Genomic DNA, 19,819 nt, shown 5'->3' with positions numbered 1-19,819 from the left:
TTCTTTGCTGCCTCACCTAAGCGATGGAAGTATCTTTTGGACAGCATGGGCGGAACTGGCCAGCAGCTTGTTTTGAAAAGTCTCTCTGAGACCAGGTGGTCAAGACATGCTGAATCATGTAAGGCCATTCTGAAAAACTTCAATGCAGTCTTCTGTTGCCTTGAAGCTATATCATAGAACGAAGAAGAAAACGGCGACACTAGGAACGAAGTGCACTCTCTCTTCAAGAAAATGACAAAACTAGAGACTGCATTCATGACGATTTTCTGGAGTGAAATCTTGGAGCGCTTTGACAAAACCAGCGTAGCACTTCAGAAACCAGGCCTAGACATTTCAACTGCTGTAGGCCTGCTGAGCTCTCTAGAAGGATTTGTTAATTATTTGCGACCTCTCTTTGATACCTTCGAAGAGAGAGCACGCACGCTAAGTACCAATCAGTGTTGTCAGGATGAGGGCAAACGCATCGTTTTGAGTAAGCACCCGGACGGAAAAAGCGATAGTGCGCCACAAGGTAGAACAAAGTTTATTGTAGAGACCTACATTGTTGCACTTGACAGTCTAGGCTCTGCTTTGCGAGTGCGAAAGGCTTGCCTACACTTAACTCTGCGAAAGGTTCGGATTCTTAAAATTGCTGAGAGAAGTTGGGAGCGAGACCTCTCTGGCACAGCAGACTGAGGAGTTGGTGAAAACATACAAAAATGATTTGGAGCCAGCGTTTTCCGCTGATAAAAAATCGCCTTCGTTCGAGCCTGCTTGACGACAAGGTGAACTCGCTTGCTATCATGTCCCTTGAAAGTGACCTCCTCCGCGATCTATCCTTCGAACAGACTATACCTGATTTCGCCAAAGCGAAGGCGCGAAAGATGTCATTTTAAAAGATGACTGTTTGCGCTATAGATGCATAGTTCTAATAAGTTCGTTGTGTCGCCTCCCAGCCTCCACGTTGCAAATGAAACGCTCAGCAGGGTAATTCAAGATACGCAAATCTTCGTTGTTCGCCTCTTCTTTGTTGTTCTTGTGATATTTAGCGTGCTTATAAAGAACTGTATTTTTGTTGTTTTTGATAGTGCCACGTTTATTTGGTGTCTTCCTTGCTTGTCTTAACTTTAACGAAAATATTTTCAAATAATGTTTTGTCATTACAGTTCGTGATTTTCATCTGTATTCTAGTGCGTTTTTATGGTGCTTGTAGTGCCCTAAGTACTGTATACATCTATTGCATATTTATCGAATAACGCGTATAATGATTACTGTAGTATGATGCTTGAATTTTAATAAAGAATGTTTTGGACACAACCATTATAAGGATTGGGGCGCTCAATCCCACCGCTCGTAACCAGTTGTCAAGATTGGAGTCGGGGGTGAATTAGATGGTAGCTGGCCCCTGCCGTCGTCCAACTTATCCACGCTGAGGACTTTGTTGAAGGGAAGGAATGCTTCTCATCGAGAACGAGGAATATGGGTTTATTTACAGTATCTACATAAGGACGTTGCAGTTCATCAGTCTAGCATGACTGCGAGAGAAAAAGCACTGAGCAGCGGCGCAACAGCGGTTTATAAACACTCAGTCCTCCTTCGATCCCAAGGTGAGGGAAACGTTCGACCAGGCACCATAGATTGACCAGGCTTCGTAGGCGAGACGACCAGGCCCCGTAGGCGGGAGGGTTTACACACACACATTAACAATTAACAATTAACATAAAACATGTGTAACGGGGGTTTATTCGGGTCGTAGAGAAACAGCGACCAACGCGGCAACAGCAGGTAGGGCGCAGCCAGCCAACGAACTGGGTACGAGCCACGCGATGGCAACGGGGCTTTTCAGCCTGCCGATCTTCGTCACAATCACCCCCGGAATTGAAGAGCAGCCATCCTGGCGACCTAGCAAGAGGTGGGCGGATCATAATACTGCTTCAGCCGGTCAATGTGCACAGTCTCTCGCCCCCGACGACGCAGATCGGGAGATGGCGATACGGGTTCGACCACGTAGTTCACTGGTGATGTTTGTGCAACGACGCGTTAGGGCCCGTGGTACTTTGGGAGGAGCTGCAACAGGAGCAGCAACAGGCGGGACCCAAAGCCACACGAGTGAGTCGACGGGGAAGGGGTGAGGGGGAGGATTGAGTTCATGGCGCTCTTTTTGGCGGCACTGTTGAGCAGACGTCAAAGAACGGGCCAGTTGTCGGCATTTCTGGCGTGCTGAACAATCGCAGAAACAGGTGAGCATTCAGCAGAGTCCGGCGGGTACGGGAGAACAGTATCAGTGGTGCTGGAGGGATGGCAGCCGTAAAGCAGAATGGCGAGAATCCGGTAGTGGCTTGAGAGGCAGTGTTATGTGCGTAAGTGACGAACGAAAGTACAAGATCCCAGTTGGAGTGGTCAGATGCAACATACATTGATAGCATGTCACCAAGAATTCTGTTGAATCGTTCTGTTAAGCCATTGGTCTGTGGATGATAAGCAGTAGTAGTGCGGTGAATAATCTAGCATTCAGATAGGAGTGACTGCAGGACGTCCGAGAGGAATACGCGGCCCCGATCGCTCAACAGTTCACGAGGGGCGCCATGCCGGAGAACGTAGTTGTTTAGAATGAACGAGGCGATGTCTTTTGCTGATGCGGCAGGCAAGGCGGCGGTTTCAGCATACCATGTCAAATGATCTACGGCGACAACAATCGATCGGTTGCCAGCGCCAGTAGATGGAAGAGGCCCGTATATACCAATGCCGATACGGTCGAATGGCTGAGATGGGCAGGGAAGTGGTTGGAGAGGTGCGGTGGAGAGATGCGGGACACATTTGCGTCGCTGGCAGGCAATGCAGGAGCGCACGTATTTGTGGACGAGGGTGTACATCCCTCGCCAATAATATCGTAGGCGAAGCCGTGTGTAGGTTTTTGACGCTCCGCCATGACCATACTGCGGGTCAGAATGAAAAGCGGAGCATAAATCTTGTTGTAGGTGGCGAGGCACTACTAAGAGCCATTTGCGGCCGTCATTGTGGTAGTCCGTCGCGGATTGTGAAATGCTGCGCCTGTCGGCGTAACGCTCGAGGTGCCGAAGTTGCCGGAGGATTTGACAAAAGTCGAATATCATGACGATCCATGGGTCTTTTCGTTGCTTCTGTGAGCTTCAGCTCTAAACATAGCTGTATTCGAGGACCAGGTCAAGCAACCCTGAGAGCCGTTGAACCTTTTTGCGGAAGAAGAGCGGGGAGCCGGGGTTTTCTTCAGCCTTGTACAACGTGACCGTGCTTGTAAATCTGCCCAATTAAACGTTTTCCACCTTTTCCGCCCGCTTCCTCCGCTCACACATGGCGCAGTCGACATCCGCAACCTGCCACAGCCACTTCGCTGCCAAGTAAGTCGTCGTGCCCTCGACTGAGCGCTGTTGAACGCCAAACCTAAGCCGACCTAGCCTACCCTAAGCCTAAGCCTACCCAGCCCGGCGTGTCAACAACGATGTCGTTCATCAACTGGCGTGTTGCCACCGCAGAAGACCTCGCCACCTTGAATGTGCAGTTGATTAAAACTGAGCTGCAACGCCGAAATCTCCCCACAACCGTCAACAAGGAGGAACTAATCGACCGACTTCTGGTTGATACCGCGCAAGATCCACCGCCAAACCACGAACCCGCGCCATGCGTGCCAGCGTCGTTCCCGACCATGCCAGCGCCTACGACGCCATTCCCAGCCATGCCAACCTTCAGGTCAGACCCAGCAGAGAACATGCAGCGCATAGCAGCTTTTCTTCAACAAAATATGGTCATTATGATGACCACGATAGCAACTCACGCGAACCAAGTGCACGTGACAACGCTACCAGACCTCTCAGCTTCCCTGCCTACCTTCAATGGAAGTGGTACCCCTACTTTCAAGCATTGGATAGAAGAGCTCGAGCGCATCCAACGACTTGCACGATGGGAAGACCCAACTCTCCTCGCCATCGGGCAAGGAAAGCTACGTGGAGTCGCAGCAGACTGGCATGCCTCAACAGGGCGGCAGCTTCATGGTCCATCTGGAAGGCCGGACTCCAAGAACAATTCGGCGAGCAACTTTCGATCATACAGTGGCAACAGAAGGTCACAGCCCTCACACAAAAAGCCGGAGAGAGTCTGCAGCAGTACACATTTGCAAAGCTCAAGATCATGTCACGATGTCCAGTTACCATTACTGACAAGGAACGCATCGAATACTTCGTTCAAGGCATTCGTGACGACCAGGTAGCCACATCTATCGCTGTTCAGCGACCTCGTACCGTGGACGACTTCCTCAGCAATGTGTCCGAAGTGGACAAAGCATTGGACCACGCCCGCCTGATCCGTTCTCCGCAGTCAGCAGAGCAATTCGCAAGACAGCCGGGACGCTCCCAGCTCCAGAGTGCTACTGCCAGAACTGACAGTACTGTGAACTCCTCACAGACTGCTCAACCATCTACGTTCCAGTACACCACACGCATGACGCAGCCTCCTCGTATTAACGGCCTACCACCTGCGGACCAAGAGTCGAGGTACGAAGCCATTTCAGCTAAGTATGGTTCCCTAGCATACAGAAGAGGACAAGACTTGAGAGATGCGGTGTGCTACAACTGTCAAGAAAAGGGTCACCTTGCAAGTAAATGTACTTCACCAATGCAACCTTCTGGTGACAACAAGCCGACATTCCCCAAAGCACCAACAGCCTGTGTTGGCGGTGTCGATGACATCTTGTATGGATCCAAGTTCAGATGTGCCGCCGCTACCGCTCAAGTCAAAGGACTGAGAGAGATCAGTGCTTTCCCAGACAGCGGCTCAAATGTCACCATTCTTGCAGCAAGCTTAGCATCAAACATCAACATTGAACCGTGGACCAAGCCACCTTTGCTTGTCATTGGTGGAAGCTCCGTCATGCGGGAAGGCTCTGTCTTTTTGAGGATCACCATTGGACCTTTATCTGCAGTCGTCGAAGCAGCCGTCCTTGAACGGAATGCCCTTCCCCTCATTCTAGGAGAGGATTGGTTTTACGCAGCTCAAGCTGAACTCCACTTAAACCTCCAAAGCTGCCTGTGATCTGCCAACCATCTACCAACGTTGTCGTACAGTGCAAAGAGGAACTATTGCCAAGAATGTCAAATGCAATAATTTTGACAAAATCTGCATTGTCACGTTTTGATCCCTCGCAGCCCACGGCAGAGCCGCCTCAATTCGAGCATGAGCCGGACGAGAACGAGCCCTTGTGGAGCCAGCTGAACAGGGCAGCCCTAGTTCAAGTGGAAACCACATGCCCCACAAGCCCACTCCAGACAAGCTCCTCCAGCCCGTTGCCTTCAGTCTCCCACTTGATAACATCCCTGACGATCCCCTGACTGACATCTGCCTCGGAGCTCAGCTCAATCCCGAAGAACAAGCAGCCGTGAAGCACATTGTACAACGACATGCTGGTATTTTTAGCACCAGCCCTGAAGACATCGGTCTCTATGAAGGCATCTAACACGAGATCAAGCTGCTGTCTGACGCCAAACCCTACGGTCGACAGCCGTACCGTTACAGAGCCAGCGATAGACAATTTCTCGAGCGTCAGACAGCGACTCTGCTTGAGAGTGGCATCATCCGAGGCCCATGGGGCTTCCCAGCAGTGGTAGTGACGCAAAACGACAAAAAGAGGCTGTGTGTGAATTATATACCTCTGAACCAAATGACAGTGAATGTCTTGCAGCCACTTCCCCGGGCTGATGACATTTTTGATGACCTTGCTGGAAACTCCCTGTTTGCGGTCTTGGATTTGTGTTGTGCATACTGGCAAATCAGAGTGAAAGAGGAAGACCAAGAGAAAACCACATTCATCACGCACCAGGGTACTTTCAAATGGACTCGAATGTTTTTCTTTTCCAAGTGGACTTGGACTTCTAGGTGGGGTGGGATGTGAGCTTCAGCTCTAAACATAGCTGTATTCGGGGACCAGGTCAAGCAACCCTAAGAGCCATTGAACGTTTTTGCGGAAGAAGAGCGGGGAGCCAGGTTTTCTTCAGCCTTGTACAATGTGACCGTGCTTGTAAATCTGCCCAATTAAACGTTTTCCACCCTTTCCGCCCGCTTCCTCCGCTCACACTTCGATACCATATCCAGGTTGTCCAGGTGAGATATCATGTGTGTAGGTAGAAGTGCTGCTGTCTGAAGTAACTGGGGAGCATGAGAGAGCATCGGCGTCAGCGTGTTTGCGGCCAGAGCGATAGACGACTTGGATATCATATTCCTGGATTCGGAGGGCCCACCGACCGAGGCGGCCCGACAAGTCTTTTAAGAGCGTGATGATCCGTCACCACGTCAAAGCGTCGACCGTAGAGATATGGACGAAATTTTTGAAGAGCCCATACGATAGCCAGGCACTCTTTTTCTGTGACTGAGTAATTGGCCTCAGGTTTTGTGAGAGCACGACTAGCATAATCGACTACGCATTCGGCATTAATGTTCTTGAGTTGTGCGAGCACGGCACCAAGACCGACACTACTGGCGTCAGTGTGAAGTTCGGTAGGTGCGCTTGGATCAAAATGGCGCAAGACTGGCGGAGACGTGAGTAGGTGACGAAGAGTCGTAAAGACATCATCAGAGGCTTCCGACCAAGCAGAAAGTTCATTGTCGCCTTGGAGAAGTTGGTTCAGTGGTGCGATCACAGTAGCAAAATTGCGAACGAAACGTCGAAAACAAGAGCATAGGCCAATGAAGCTGCGCAGTGCTTTCAAGTTAGTAGGCTTCGGAAATTCGGATATGGAGCGAAGTTTATCAGGATCAGGAAGAATGCCTTCTTTGCAGACAACGTGGCCTAATATATACAGTTTTCGAGCTGCAAATCGGCACTTTCTTAAGTTAAGCTGGAGACCACCATTCTGGATACAGGTCAAAACTTGATGTAAACGCCGAAGATGGGTCGGAAAATCAGGGGAAAAGACAACGTCGTCGAGATAGCAGAGGCAAGTATGCCACTTCAGGCCGCGTAGGGTGCCGTCCATCATGCGTTCGAAGGTGGCGGGCGCATTGCACAGACCAAACAGCATCACAGTGAATTCATACAAGCGATCTGGTGTTACAAACGCGGTTTTAGAACAGTCAGCGTCAGCCATGGGCACCTGCCAGTAGCCAGAGCGGAGATCTAAGGAGGAAAAAAACTCCGCTCCTTGCAAACAGTCAAGTGCGTCGTCAATACGTGGAAGCGGGTATACATCCTTTCGGGTAATCTTGTTAAGCCTTCGATAATCGACGCAAAATCGTATGGTGCCATCTTTTTTTTTTTTATCTAGGACGACTGGTGATGCCTAAGGACTACTAGAAGGCTGGATGACACCGCGATTGAGCATATCGTTCACCCGGTCATTGATAACGCGTCCTTCCGTCGCCGATGTTCGGTAGGGACGCTGTCGAATTGGTGCATGGCTCCCAGTGTTGATAGTGTGCGAAACAGTCGTTGTGCGGCCGAGTGAGGTTGCTTGGCAGTCAAAAGTGGAAGAGAAGCCTTGGAGCAAGCGAAGAAGTTCGTCGCGCGGCGTCGTCGTCAGGTCACTGGCAATAGCTGGCGTAAAAAATGCGGCAGTGACTGGGGACGCGATGCCTCGAGAGCAGCAATATAAGTGGAGTCGTCCATCGTGTCAAATATTGAAGATGAGGTCAGTGGCTCTGCTCTGCCAAGGATTTCACGGCGGCGTAAAGTAATAGGTTCTGCCGATGGGTTTGAGACGCACATGAGAGAGGCGCCAGCTTTGAACTCGAGGACGCCGAAGGGCAGTGGTAGTGAACGACGGCGAACTAAGAGTTCAGACGGGGCGAAGAGCACTGTGCCGTCATCTGCATAGTCACAAGAGATAGTGACAAGAGTGGAAGGCCAGGCAGGTATAACGGTGTCTTCTGAAACAGAGATTTTGCGACAATGGTCCTTATGGTCAGTGATAATATCGGTCGAAAACTGAAACAGCTCGATTTCGGCGCGGGCGCAGTCAATGATCGCATAATGTGTGGAGAGAAAGTCCCAACCTGATATGACGTCGTGTGAACATGATGGCAACACGATGAATTCTATGATGTAGACGACCTCCTTAATTACGACACGAGCAGTGCAGGCGCCGGATGGCTCAACGTGCTGCGCGTTGGCAGTTCGAAGAAACAGTCCAGTAAGCGGCGTCGTCACTTTTCCTATCTTGCGGCAAATACGGGCATCTATCACTGAAAGTGCAGCGCCGGTGTCGAGAAGTGCTAGCGTCAATGTTCCTTCTATTGTGACTTCAATAACGTTCTTCGGGGAAGTGTGAGGCCTTATACATTTCGCTGGAACCTCCGAGAATGCGGTGTCGACGACAGGAGGAGATTCAAAGGTGTCCGAACAGTTGCGGCGTTGTTGGAAACGTGGCGCATATGGACGCACATAGTTGGGGACGTTCGGTGTAAGGAGGCGACAGTGACGTGCTACGTGTCCAGCACGGCCACAATAAAAACAAAGCGGGCGATAGTTTTCCGTGCACCAATGATTTTGAGGTCATGCATACTGCACCAGTGGCCGGACTGGAGCGGATACGGGCGGGCGCAAAGGCGGGCGAAGGGGCCCGTAGGTCTGTGGTGCAGGCCTCGAAGCGCCTTCGGCGTACGTCAGAGGAGTGGCAACCAGAGCCTGCTGGAGATAAGGTGGAATGTGGTCGGCTACCTGCTCCTTGATGACAGATTGGAGAGCGGGTGCCAACGGAGAATTCGACTGGCCGTCTGTAAGGGGAATCAGACAAAGCTGACAAACCACCTCTTCACGGACGAACTCTTTGATCTGCAGCAGTAGCGACGTGTTATCCGGTGAAACAGCCAAGCTCGACATTGAAGTCGCCTGAGGAGGAGATTGGCGGGTGGCTATGCGTTGTTTGCGGAGTTCGTCGAAGCTTTGGCAGGGACTGACAAGTTCAGAGACTGTCGCCGGATTTTTAGCCAACAGCATCTGGAAGGCGTCGTCTTCAGTGCCTTTTAAGATATGGCGGATCTTCTCGGCATCAGCCATTGTGACGTTAACGCGGTTGCAGAGGTCGACAACATCTTCTATATAACTTGTAAATGTCTCCCCGCACTGTTGCGAACGACTGCGCAAACGTTGCTCGGCGCAAAGCTTCCGATCGGCGGTGCGCCCGAATACATCCGTCACGTTAGTTTTGAAGGCTGTCCGCGTCGTGAGATCACGTTCATGGTTGCGGTGCCACACGCTGGCGACACCGCTCAAATAAAACGATACGTAGTTCAGTTTTTTGGTGTCGTCCCAGTGGTTGTGGACGCTCACCCGGTCGTAGTCAGTGAGCCAGTCTTCTACGTCATGGTCTTCGGTACCGCTGAAGATGGGTGGGTCGCGTTGACACAACGGGCCGGGTCAGACCACGGTAGTCACCGGGCAGCACGTTGTGGTTGCGGTGGTCCTTCTTCCGGCATAATGAAGACAGGCTGCAGTGTCCGGTTGCGAAGTTCCAGAATTCCGGTTGTACCCAGCAGCTCCACCAATTGTAAAGAGGGTTTATTCGGGTCGTAGAGAAGCAGCGACCAACGCGGCAACAGCAGGTAGTGCGCAGCCAGCAAACGAACTGGGTACGAGCCACGCGATGGCAACGGGGCTTTTCAGCCTGCCGATCTTCTTCGTCACACATGGCATATTTCCAGTAGCATAGCAGGCGACAGGGGGGGGGGGGGCATATAGTGAAAGGGGGCCTGCATGCGCATTAGCCCAGGGCCCCCATTTTTCTTAATCAGGCCGTGGCGACAGACCTCCCGCTTCAACGCGAAGTAGTCGTTAGCGAAGACAGCACACACGAAGCCACCCCTCGGCGAGCGTAGTCTTTGCATACCCACAGCAGATTAGCTCCAAGAGAGGGTGGGGAGATACCATCTCCGAGTGTCACCGTCTCCGTCACTCTCAGTCGCCGCCGTTTAGCTACAACCACTGAAATAAAGCTGCACTGCGGGCCGCTTTTATTTACATTGTAGGCCAGAGAGCTGAGCTTAGGGTCATCTTCACCGACTCAAGAGCGGCCCTGCAGTCCCTGAAGTCGCCACGCACGCAGGGACCACTCGTTATAGACATCAGACGCCTGCGGTCTGCATCGCAGCGTTGTGCTTCAGGGGTTACCAGTTTACTGTGGAATACAAGCCAACGTCCAGTCTGACCTTGCGGCCAAAGCTGGACACGACACTTCGAGAGAAGTGGCCCTATACCTCTCTCGTGAAAACATGCGGTGACAATGGTATCTGCACACGCTTGGCATGCGCAGTCATCCCTCTGGACAGACGCAAGCCGTCAGTACGGACCCCTATATGAAATCGATCCGCCTTGTGGCTTTGGTATGCCGCGAGCCCTCGATAGGTAACACGAAAAGTGTTTTCGCCGCATCAGGCTCAATGTAGCCTACACGAACTACTTCCAGTGTTAGGTTCAACTAGCGGAATCGCCAACGTGCTCTGAGCGTGACGCCCCTGAAGACCCACAGTATGTACTGCGCGGTTGCTGCCGCTACACTTCAGAGAGACGGTGATTGAAGGCGACGCTACACCTGCAATTTGACTCGAACTTGGAGCTGTGTCACATTCTCGCCCTGTGGCAAAACACCGCCTGCGCAGGTGGTGCTGCTGGCGGTGCGCAGACGGTCCTGCAGATGTTCCTGCAGACCACAAGCCTTAAAGGGACCCTGAAACGATTTTGACGATTTTCTACAAACGTACTGAGTCGTTAGAGTAGGTCCTTCTGATCATTAATTGACACATCTAAGTGTTCCGCGTAAAGCGTGTAATTTATTATAAGGTTTTAGAAATGCACATCACTGCCGATCGCAGCATACTGCTCGGCCGAATTTTAAGCCGCCCCTACCCATATGACGGAAATCGCCCATATGAAGTCAGTGGGGCGAGCTATCCGCTTGGCTGACCAGGGCGCGTGATCGATTATTATCCAACTTTATGGTAAACAAATGATGTTTATAATAGTTGGAATGTTAGTTAATTTGTTTTTATAAAAAGAAAATAACGTAAAGGGAATGCACAAGAACAATTTTTCAGTTCACTTAAGCACTTCCGGCACACAGCAAGTGTCGTCTGCTTGTGTTAAAACGTGCTCCGTCTTTGACGAGAGCGCCGCAGTCAGTGTCGGTCGGTCTTTTCGCGAGCGCTATGATTCAACTTTGTTGCGTTGTGGACTGCAAACGTAGCGACTGGCAATAGGTCAAGCTGTCCTTCTGTAAGCCAGTAGACGAGCGGACTGGCTGCAGCGCATTGTACAGCCGCTATCCAATGGGCCCCAGGATTTGCGCGACTGCGGCCGTAGCTTTACAACGGAAGATTACTAATGCAATAGAGTTTCGCGAGTCCGGTATTAGGGTAAACGCAAGCGCAAGGGGACAGGGCCTGGCCGTGTCCCCTTGCGTGTCGTTTCAGGGAATGGACAGAAGCGCAAATGTGAATGGTCTGCACGGTGCAGCCACCTGGTGGCATAGAGCTCTACCATACACAGTAGCAGTCGTAGCAGTAACAAAATGCATTCTTCTTTGCTGCTGGTGTAAATGTAATTGCTCTAACCAAGTGTTTTACACTTGGTTAGAGCAAGTGCTCGCAGCGTGCGTTGCGAGCAAGAATGCTCGCAACGCACGCTGCTTTGATAGCTCTCGCTTGGGGTAGACGGCCAAGCCGCTAGCGAAGACGAAAAAAATCTAAAAACGTTGGCGGAGACGTTTCGCGCGGGCGGGGGTTGGCTCCAAAACAACCGGAAGTGGACGATGTGACGTCGCATCGTGACGCAGAACCAGTGAAGGCGGAGCTTAGCCCCGATCACTGGGCGAACGAGTTGAGGAGGAAGAGCATGGCTAAGGAGGAGGGTAACTTGTAATCGCTTGTAGCTCCATTAGTACGTAACACTTCACTTAAATTGTGGTACGAATGTTCTACTTAAGCTGTACCCTACGCGTCTACAAAATTTTCCGGACCGTTTCAGGGGCCCTTTAACGCAACTGTAAATATATCTATAGCGCATATGTGAGTGCGACTGTATGCGCTGTTTAAGTGTTTATCAGTGCACATATAATAATTATGTCCCAGCACCCGGAGTAGCATGTCAGGCGAACGACCAGCATAACACCTCCAACATATCATTAAAAGTTGTATCGCTCTCTCTCTACCTCCGAGGTATGGCGCGCGCGTTCATGCTCAGCCACGTCATTCGCAGCCGAACACCACGGTGACGCTGGCGCCGACGACACCGGCGCATTCACATAGAATGTGTGTATAGTTACGTTCGAATTAAAAAAGGGGGGGCGGGGGGGGGAGGCTTGTGACCTAGACGATGAAGTTTCTTGGGGCGGTAGTGGAGACAAAGCAACATTTCGATTTCTCCATCTGCTGTAATAATAACCAATTTAAAACTTTGCAGTCAGACGGTCCCTGAACGGTGACCTACAAGTTTTATAGCATAGCCCGAATTTGCGATGGGGCCCTAATTTATTCCTCTACAAGGACATAAATTTGACGTATCTTGTAACGAACCTTCATTCGGAAGACAGAGTCCGTCTTCGTCCTCACGTCCTTGTCGGCTCTTTCCTCGCTAAGACGAATCGCCAAATAACCCGATGAGCTATCGGGCCAATCGTGGCACACATTCCCTTGGGAAAGACAAAACCTTGGTTTCTTATTAGCATAGGTTGACCCATGTTAGTAAATGCAGGCAGGCGCATCGTACACCCACGTGAGGGCACATACAGGAAGCAAGCACTCACCCCGATCCGCGGTAAATGGTGATGTAGTCCCGTTGCGTGGTGCGAGGCACGAAACGTAGGCAAGTCTTTCCTTCAATTTCGTCGATCGCTTGCCGAATCATTTCCGTGTATCGACCTGCGACACACCAATCCACAGAAACAAAAAGCAAGTAAGCAATATACCGAGCGGTGGGGACGCCCTAACCTCTCGCGTTTCCCGGCGTTCGTTATTCCCGCACGACCCTCGCGGTTTGTGACGTTCACGTTGCAATGCACACATACAGCGAGGGATAGTATGGGTCGCAGTTTTTGTTTGCTAGGAGAGATGGCACGCACGTTGCGATGCGAGTGCCACGTGACGGCGTGAAAATTTGGGTGCAAGAAGGACTTGTTTCTGCTTCGGCAGTGGGACGGGTGTTGCGTTCATCAGTGCTCTCCAAGTAACTAAACTGCGGAAGGCTCTCCGTGGGAGAGTGATCCTTTAGTACATGCTACCTGCGACCGTTCTGCCCTCCCTTCCCTATCGCGTCGACTTCACGCCAACAACGGCAGCGGCACTGCTGTAAGCCCGTGTATCATACCCCATTTGACTTCAGCAGTGTCTGTTCTTATTTTGTATGCTTTACCAAAGAGCCTGACACGGAGGGTTTCTGCCAAGGGAAGCGGAGCGACCCGGCGTTCAGTACGGGGTTAGGTAGATGTATGTCACTTTAGCAACCTCGCACCAATTAATGATTACGCACTGATTTATTTAATTTGTGAATCACACGTTGATTTACTGTGAAATGTGGATTTGGTGAAGTTCCAGGTCATGGCCTGGCGGATCATACGCAGAGCGGGCCCATGTGCCACGCACTGGAAAAAATCGCCTTCCCTTTCCACGAGTAAAGTGCGCAACAGGGATGATTGGCAGTGCATTACAAATAACCGCGCACCTGGTGGGCGGAGAATGGACAGAAGAGACGGACGCACGCACTGACTCCCAAGAGGATTTATTGGAGCATACATTAACGCATTCGCGGACGTGATGGTACGAAATAAGGCGTGTGTCATCCCCAAGAAGTTAGGGCAGCACGCGGGGAAATTGTTCAACTATTGTTACGAGTAAGGCAGGAAGACGTGTTTGGTGTAACGTTTACGGGTGCCTATAAGGTTTCCCGTATCGGCATGATAGACAGTGCCTCGTTCAGCGTTTGTCATTGCGACGAGGCTATATGCACAGAACATATCACCTTCTTATGACAATGCGAGGCAGACAGTACGCGCCGCTTTAAGCCTCATTGATTACAGAGTGCTCGCAGACCAACAAGTACTGGAGCCATGATGGCATCGACCACAATTCGCACCTGGGCCACGTGGGCAATGCTGCGTTATTTGAAGCTGACTGAGCTCCGCGACCGCCTATGATTGCGCGGCCAACCCTTTTGCGTGCGTCGCACATCGGTTGTTCTTTATTCCCTCCTCCATTCTTTTTCCCCATCTTCACCCTCTCTCACAAACCAGGTCCTACCTGGTTAACCTGCCTGCACATATTCTTCTTCCCTCCCCGATTTCTCTCTCTCTCTTCAGAAAAGGACACAAACATCATACTTTGCGGCCCTGTGAAGCCTCGCGCGGGCCCTCAAACACTCTGCTAATTAATAAAAAAAAATTCCCTCACAATTAATGGACGTCGCCTCACGAGTCTCCTGCCGGAAAATGTTTTGGGGATCCTTCAACTATAAGCGGAGCTCACGTAGTTTTGAACCAACAATTGGCTTTGTCTCTGCTTTCGTCTCCATTAGCTCTACTGAAAGGGACTTAGAGGAGTAGTGAAGGGGGCAATGCCCACCGATTGGGGGCAAAGCCCCAAGTAAAAGTTGGAGCGCGTCGGTGGCGATAGGGCTCGTCGCGGCCGCCTGTGGCAGGCGCGGTTGAGTACACTAGGCATAGTAATAGCAATAGGCATTAGTAAGAGGCGATGGGAGGATTGGTGGCCGAAAAGTAGGGAAACGACAATAAATGGAGACGTACAAAAGCGCAGTTAGCAATAGGGGATTAGAAAATTTGGGTGTGGGAGTCCATAGTGTTTATTTATTTTTAGTTTTTTTATTGTTTAACTTAACACATTAGGCAGTATAATACCAAGAGTTTGGTGGCGCAACCCACCACCCGTTCCAAAGGGGATGCTCATAACATCCATCCATCCATCCACTATGCAGCCCGCTACTGTTGTCTCGGAGGCAATGCACTGCAGACGCAGCTGCGCAAATCGGTCGTGTGTAGATCGGCAGCGCAGAGACGAAATTAGTTTTCGGTATCTTTGAAACCGCAGATATATACATCTTATTTACCTTAAAATGAGCAATTATGGTATTACTGAGAATGTTCTTACGATCACGAAAGCAGCTAATCGCTGCTGGAGGGTCCAGCCGCTTGCGATGACGCTACATGACAACACTGCGGAGGCGAGAGCAAGCTATTTTTCAATGTTTTTGACACGAGATTGTGAATTTCCTGTTGCATGCAGTACTATAACATGTGGCCCACATGTTCACAGAGGTCTCTTCTAGAAACCGGCAACGTTTTCTTACGATGTTAAAAAAGTGTTCAAAGGCCCCTTTAACCACGGCAGTGCCCACTACACTTGGAGAAGGAAACAGAGGAAAAGACGTACAGGAAAAGGCAAAGAAAAAAACAAAAATGAGGCAATTACTGTGACGCGCAACCCTGCAAATGCGTACGAAATGTGAAGTTCAGGAAAAGAAAAAAAAAGTTTTGTGGCATCATCACCACTATACGCTGTTAAGAACGGCCTGCTGAGGAGTCAACATGGAAAGTTTTGCCAGCCAGGTGCGACAGCGGTGTCGACATTTCCTGGAAAGCCACCGTCATCCTCTAGCCAAACGGCGCCACTAAGTCTACTGTGTGCGGATACGCCGCGCCTGCGACTCTTCGTCGCGGGATTGTCGAGATGAGTTCGACGAACCAGGCTTTGTTACGGAACCTGGTCTCCGATGAGGGAATGTATCTGGCGGCAACGTCCCACGCGTCTATCAGGACTCAATACAATGGAGAACCGGCGGCCACGCTGCGTGGGTCAGCTTGGGGAATAAGAGGCGCCTACCTTGGTCAAGACGTAAGCCCCGAATTCTGCGAAGCCCGTCTCACCACGGTGGGGGCAGTGAAACCAGTGCGTACGTGTGTGTGTAAGCCCTGCCGCTCAAAGGCGGCTCGGCTACGATGACTGGTCGAACGTTTCCCTCACCTAGGGATCTAGAGAGCACGGAGTGTTTATAGGCAGCTGTTGGTCGGCTGCTAGAGTGTGCTCGTCAGTGTGCTCTGTAATCGTGCTCGTGAGCAGTGTGCTCGTGCTCTGTGCTGCGTGTTTGGAGCTTCGTATGCTGTATGCTTCGTCTTGCGTGCTCCATTTGGGAGCCACGCTAGACTGTCGAGTGTATCTCTGGTTCTAATGTTAATATGTAAATAAATCCTGCACGCCTAGTTCATCACAAGTTCCTCCCTACGACCTACAACCCTTACAACTGGTGGCAGCGGCGAGATCGTCCGACAACTCCTACAACGCGGAATTCAGGGTTGTAGTGTAATATAGTCGACACAGGCTGCAAATGCGGTTCCCTTCTCGATTTGATGCACTAAGTGCGACAAAATCAAGTTATTTTTTTTTCGTTTCGGCCCTCCAAAGACCTTCGCGGTATTGAAGTACAGGTCATGTGGCCATCACTATGCATAAGCATACTTTATTTCATCTCCTCTATACTTTGCAATACGATCCTGGCAGTGCAGTTTTTCGGCGAGGGCCACTCAATCTGTCGCTGCAGGAGCCGGAAGGGATGGGGAATATGGAAGGGATGGGGAATAGGAACCCTCTAATGCCCCTGTCAATCGGGCAAGTGAAATGTACTTGCGGATAGTGCACTCGGTTTTAAGTACACTTTCCCAAATCTAAACGTCGCAAGCTGAGTGTACTCGCAGAAGAGTGCACTCAGGTCGGAGTGCGTTCACGGAACGCACTTTGCTGGTCGAGTGCGTAGCCTCGCCGCCAGCGGTTTCAACGATACAAAATGTAATATACAGAAAAATGACACAAAAGGTAATTCTAGCTGTTGAGAGAGAGAGAGAGAGGAACATTGATTGACTTAAACAACTTAGGTGCAGTGGTCGGAGACCCTTTAGTCCAAGGCCCCGCTAGCCTCGGGCGCGCGCTTGACCTGTATAATGAAGGACTGTTGTCCCACCAGGTCTGAGCTGGTTAGCCGTGCCTCCCATTGCTCAATTGTGTAGTGTTTTTCATCAAACGGATGTGATCCACAATCCCAAGTAATGTGTTGTAGTGTTGGTATGCCTTCGCACCACGGGCAGTCGGGCCTGTAGCGAGTGGGGAACATGGCATTCTGTAATTTAAGGTGGGGGAATGCCCCAGTCTGAGTTTTGCGCCAGCTTGCGGCTTCCTCTCCACTGAGTTGTGGGTAAGGGGCAGGGTACTTTTTTCTGGCTACACGCTGATGAGCGAGAATCTCCCGGGCATTCGTTGGATTGGGGTGATTACAGTGGCTACCTGGGACCGTGCCAGTCGAGTCGGCCCGGTTATTAATACCTCGGGCAAGCGAATCGGCCAGTTCGTTCCCCTCCAGGCCTGTATGACCTGGACACCATAGGATTCGGTGATGATGGGCGAATTTCGTCGGTATTATTGAGTGACATGTTTTGGTCACTTGGCCCCTGAAAAAAAGGCGGCATGCTTCTTGTGAGTCTGTTATTATGGTGACGCTCTTTTGCGTGCGTTCCGCGTGAGCGAGGGCCATCGCCACGGTGAAAGTTTCGGCCACCGCGGGAGTACCTGCCTTGGTAGATGCCGTAAATTGTTGCTGTGCTTTCGCGTCGACGATTGCCACTGTGTACCTCCTGATGTTCTTTTGGCATCACTGGCGTTCGAGTGTACATTCGAATACGCGGCTGCGTCCGTGTATATTGTGTTGCACCTGGGATTACTTTCATACATTGTTCTAATATGTTGAGCGCGTGCTTTTCGCCTTGCTTTATTGTATTCAGGGTGCATGTTTTTGGGTATGGGTGCCACTGTTATTCGAGTTTGTGTTGAGGTTGGCAGTGGTAATACGTGTTCGCTGATAAATTGTGGGTGTGGGGGAATACGTGCCCTTGTCAGTAGAGCCCGTCCTGCGTGAGTGTAGCTCAAGCGTTCCCTCTGCAAGATTAGTGTAGCTTGTTTTAGTTCTTCGAATGTGTTCTATACCCCTAAGGCTAGCAGGCGATCTGTGGACGTCCCATTGGGTAGTCCGAGGGCCGCTTTGTATGCTGATCTTATTATGATGTCGACATGCCTTTCCTCCTCGCGACTAAGAAAGTGGTAGGGCAGGCCGTGCGTGACTCGGCTTACCACTAGCGCTAGGACGAGCCTCAGCGTGTCGTGTTCTTGCATGCGCGCTTTTCTATAAGTTACGCGACGGATCATTTGCGCAATGTTATTTGCGGTGGTTTTCAATGTTTTCATGGTGTGGAATGCGTTCCCACTACTTTGGAGCCACAAACTCATGATCCGCATCGGCTTAACTTCTTGGACCGTGTGTCCTTCCACAACGATGTTGACAGACCCGTTGGATATGTAGCCCCTCGAGTGTACCCGAATGAGCTGCGATTTTTCGGGGGCACATTTGAGGCCACTGCTGCTCGAGAATTTGTCTACTGCCTCGGCTGCTTGTTGTAGTACTTGTTCTTTGTGTCCCAGAGAGCTCCTTGCTTCCCACAGCGTTATGTCGTCCGCGTACAGTGTGTAACCCAAATCGGGGATTTGGTCCAGCTGTCGCGCCAGGCGACACATCGCTATATTGAACAGCAAAGGTGAGATTATTGCCCCTTGGGGTGTTCCTCTGCTGGGCATATTGAACTTTTGGGAAACGATTTGACCGATTCCTATAGTGGCGGTGCGGTTGGCGAGAAAAGCCCGTACGTAGTTGTATGTTCGTTCTCCGCATCCCGTCAATTCGAGTTCTTCCAATATTGTTTTGTGCGAAACGTTATCAAATGCTCCCTTGAGGTCTAGTGCCAGCACTAGTCTTTCCTCTCCGCGGATGATGTTAGCTATAACTTCTTCTCTGATCAGTAACAATGCGTCTCGACAGGATAGCCCCGTACGGAACCCTATCATGGTGTTTGGAAACCATCTTATTTCTTCAAGGTACCGCTGCAGTCTTATTTGTACCACTCGTTGGTACAGTTTACCCAGGCAGGACGTGAGAGAAATGGGCCTCCGAGCGCCTATTTAGGGGGTCTTTTTAGGATTGGAGATCATGATAATTTTAGCGTGTTTCCATTCCGGAGTAAATTGGCCTTTGAACCAGCTCTCGCCATTGAACAGTTCTGTGATTTTAGTCAGGACTCTAGCGTCCAGGTTCCGAAGCATCGCGTTCGTGATGACATCAGGGCCAGGAGCCGAGTTGTTGGCAGCTGCTTGAGCTGCCTCAAAGACTTTTGCATATGTGAAAGGTTCATCTAATTTGGAATTCGCCTTTCCAAGGTATGGTCGCGTCTCGTTTGGGGCGTCTGTGTATAGTGGTGGTCCTATGTATCGTTCTTTCAGTTTCTCTAGTAGTTCCGCGTCTGTGCCTGGGAAACTGTCCGATATGATTTGGACTAGCTGTTGAACAGCTTTTAAAAATAATCAGAACAAAACTCGCTGATATTCTGTTTTAGGAGGATCAAATGCCGCCTCGTCGCACGCCATTTTGTTCTGGATTGGCTAAGCATTCGTCTTGGCCGGCCTCGACTTGCAACACTCTTATGATAAAAATATTTTATTTTTTGTTGAGTAAATGTAGATTATGATAGTTTTTTATTTATAATACAACTACACCAATTGGTTTTTAGAATGTTCTTTTTTTATTGTAATCTACATCTTCCAAAACCATAGTTTTAGTCTGGCGCCATTTTTTTTAGTGTGAGTGCGCTCTGTTTTCCCGTTTAGCACAGCGTAGCCTAAAGTGTCACTCAAGGTCCCGAAGTGCGCTCCCCCTGAGTGCACTTGCCCGCTCGACAGGGGTATAAGACAGCGCAGTTGAGGGCTTTGAAACCGGTCGGGGCACAGT

At 50.6% G+C, this 19,819-nt stretch overlaps 1 protein-coding gene across 1 annotated transcript in view; it reads right to left on the bottom strand.

The window, feature by feature from the left end:
• The window catches only part of LOC142592591 (astacin-like metalloprotease toxin 5), an 85,635-nt gene that overhangs the window by 45,555 nt on the left and 20,261 nt on the right, over positions 1 to 19,819 (bottom strand). The window contains exon 4 of the mRNA XM_075704124.1: positions 12,738 to 12,852. Coding sequence (XP_075560239.1) covers positions 12,738 to 12,852 — 115 coding nt within the window. The remainder of the gene's footprint in view (positions 1 to 12,737; positions 12,853 to 19,819) is intronic.

Source organism: Dermacentor variabilis, chromosome 9 (assembly GCF_050947875.1).
Source record: "Dermacentor variabilis isolate Ectoservices chromosome 9, ASM5094787v1, whole genome shotgun sequence".
Lineage (NCBI taxonomy): Eukaryota > Metazoa > Arthropoda > Arachnida > Ixodida > Ixodidae > Dermacentor > Dermacentor variabilis.
The sequence above is the reverse complement of the archived record's forward strand: the minus strand, read 5'-3'. Positions and strand labels throughout refer to the sequence as shown.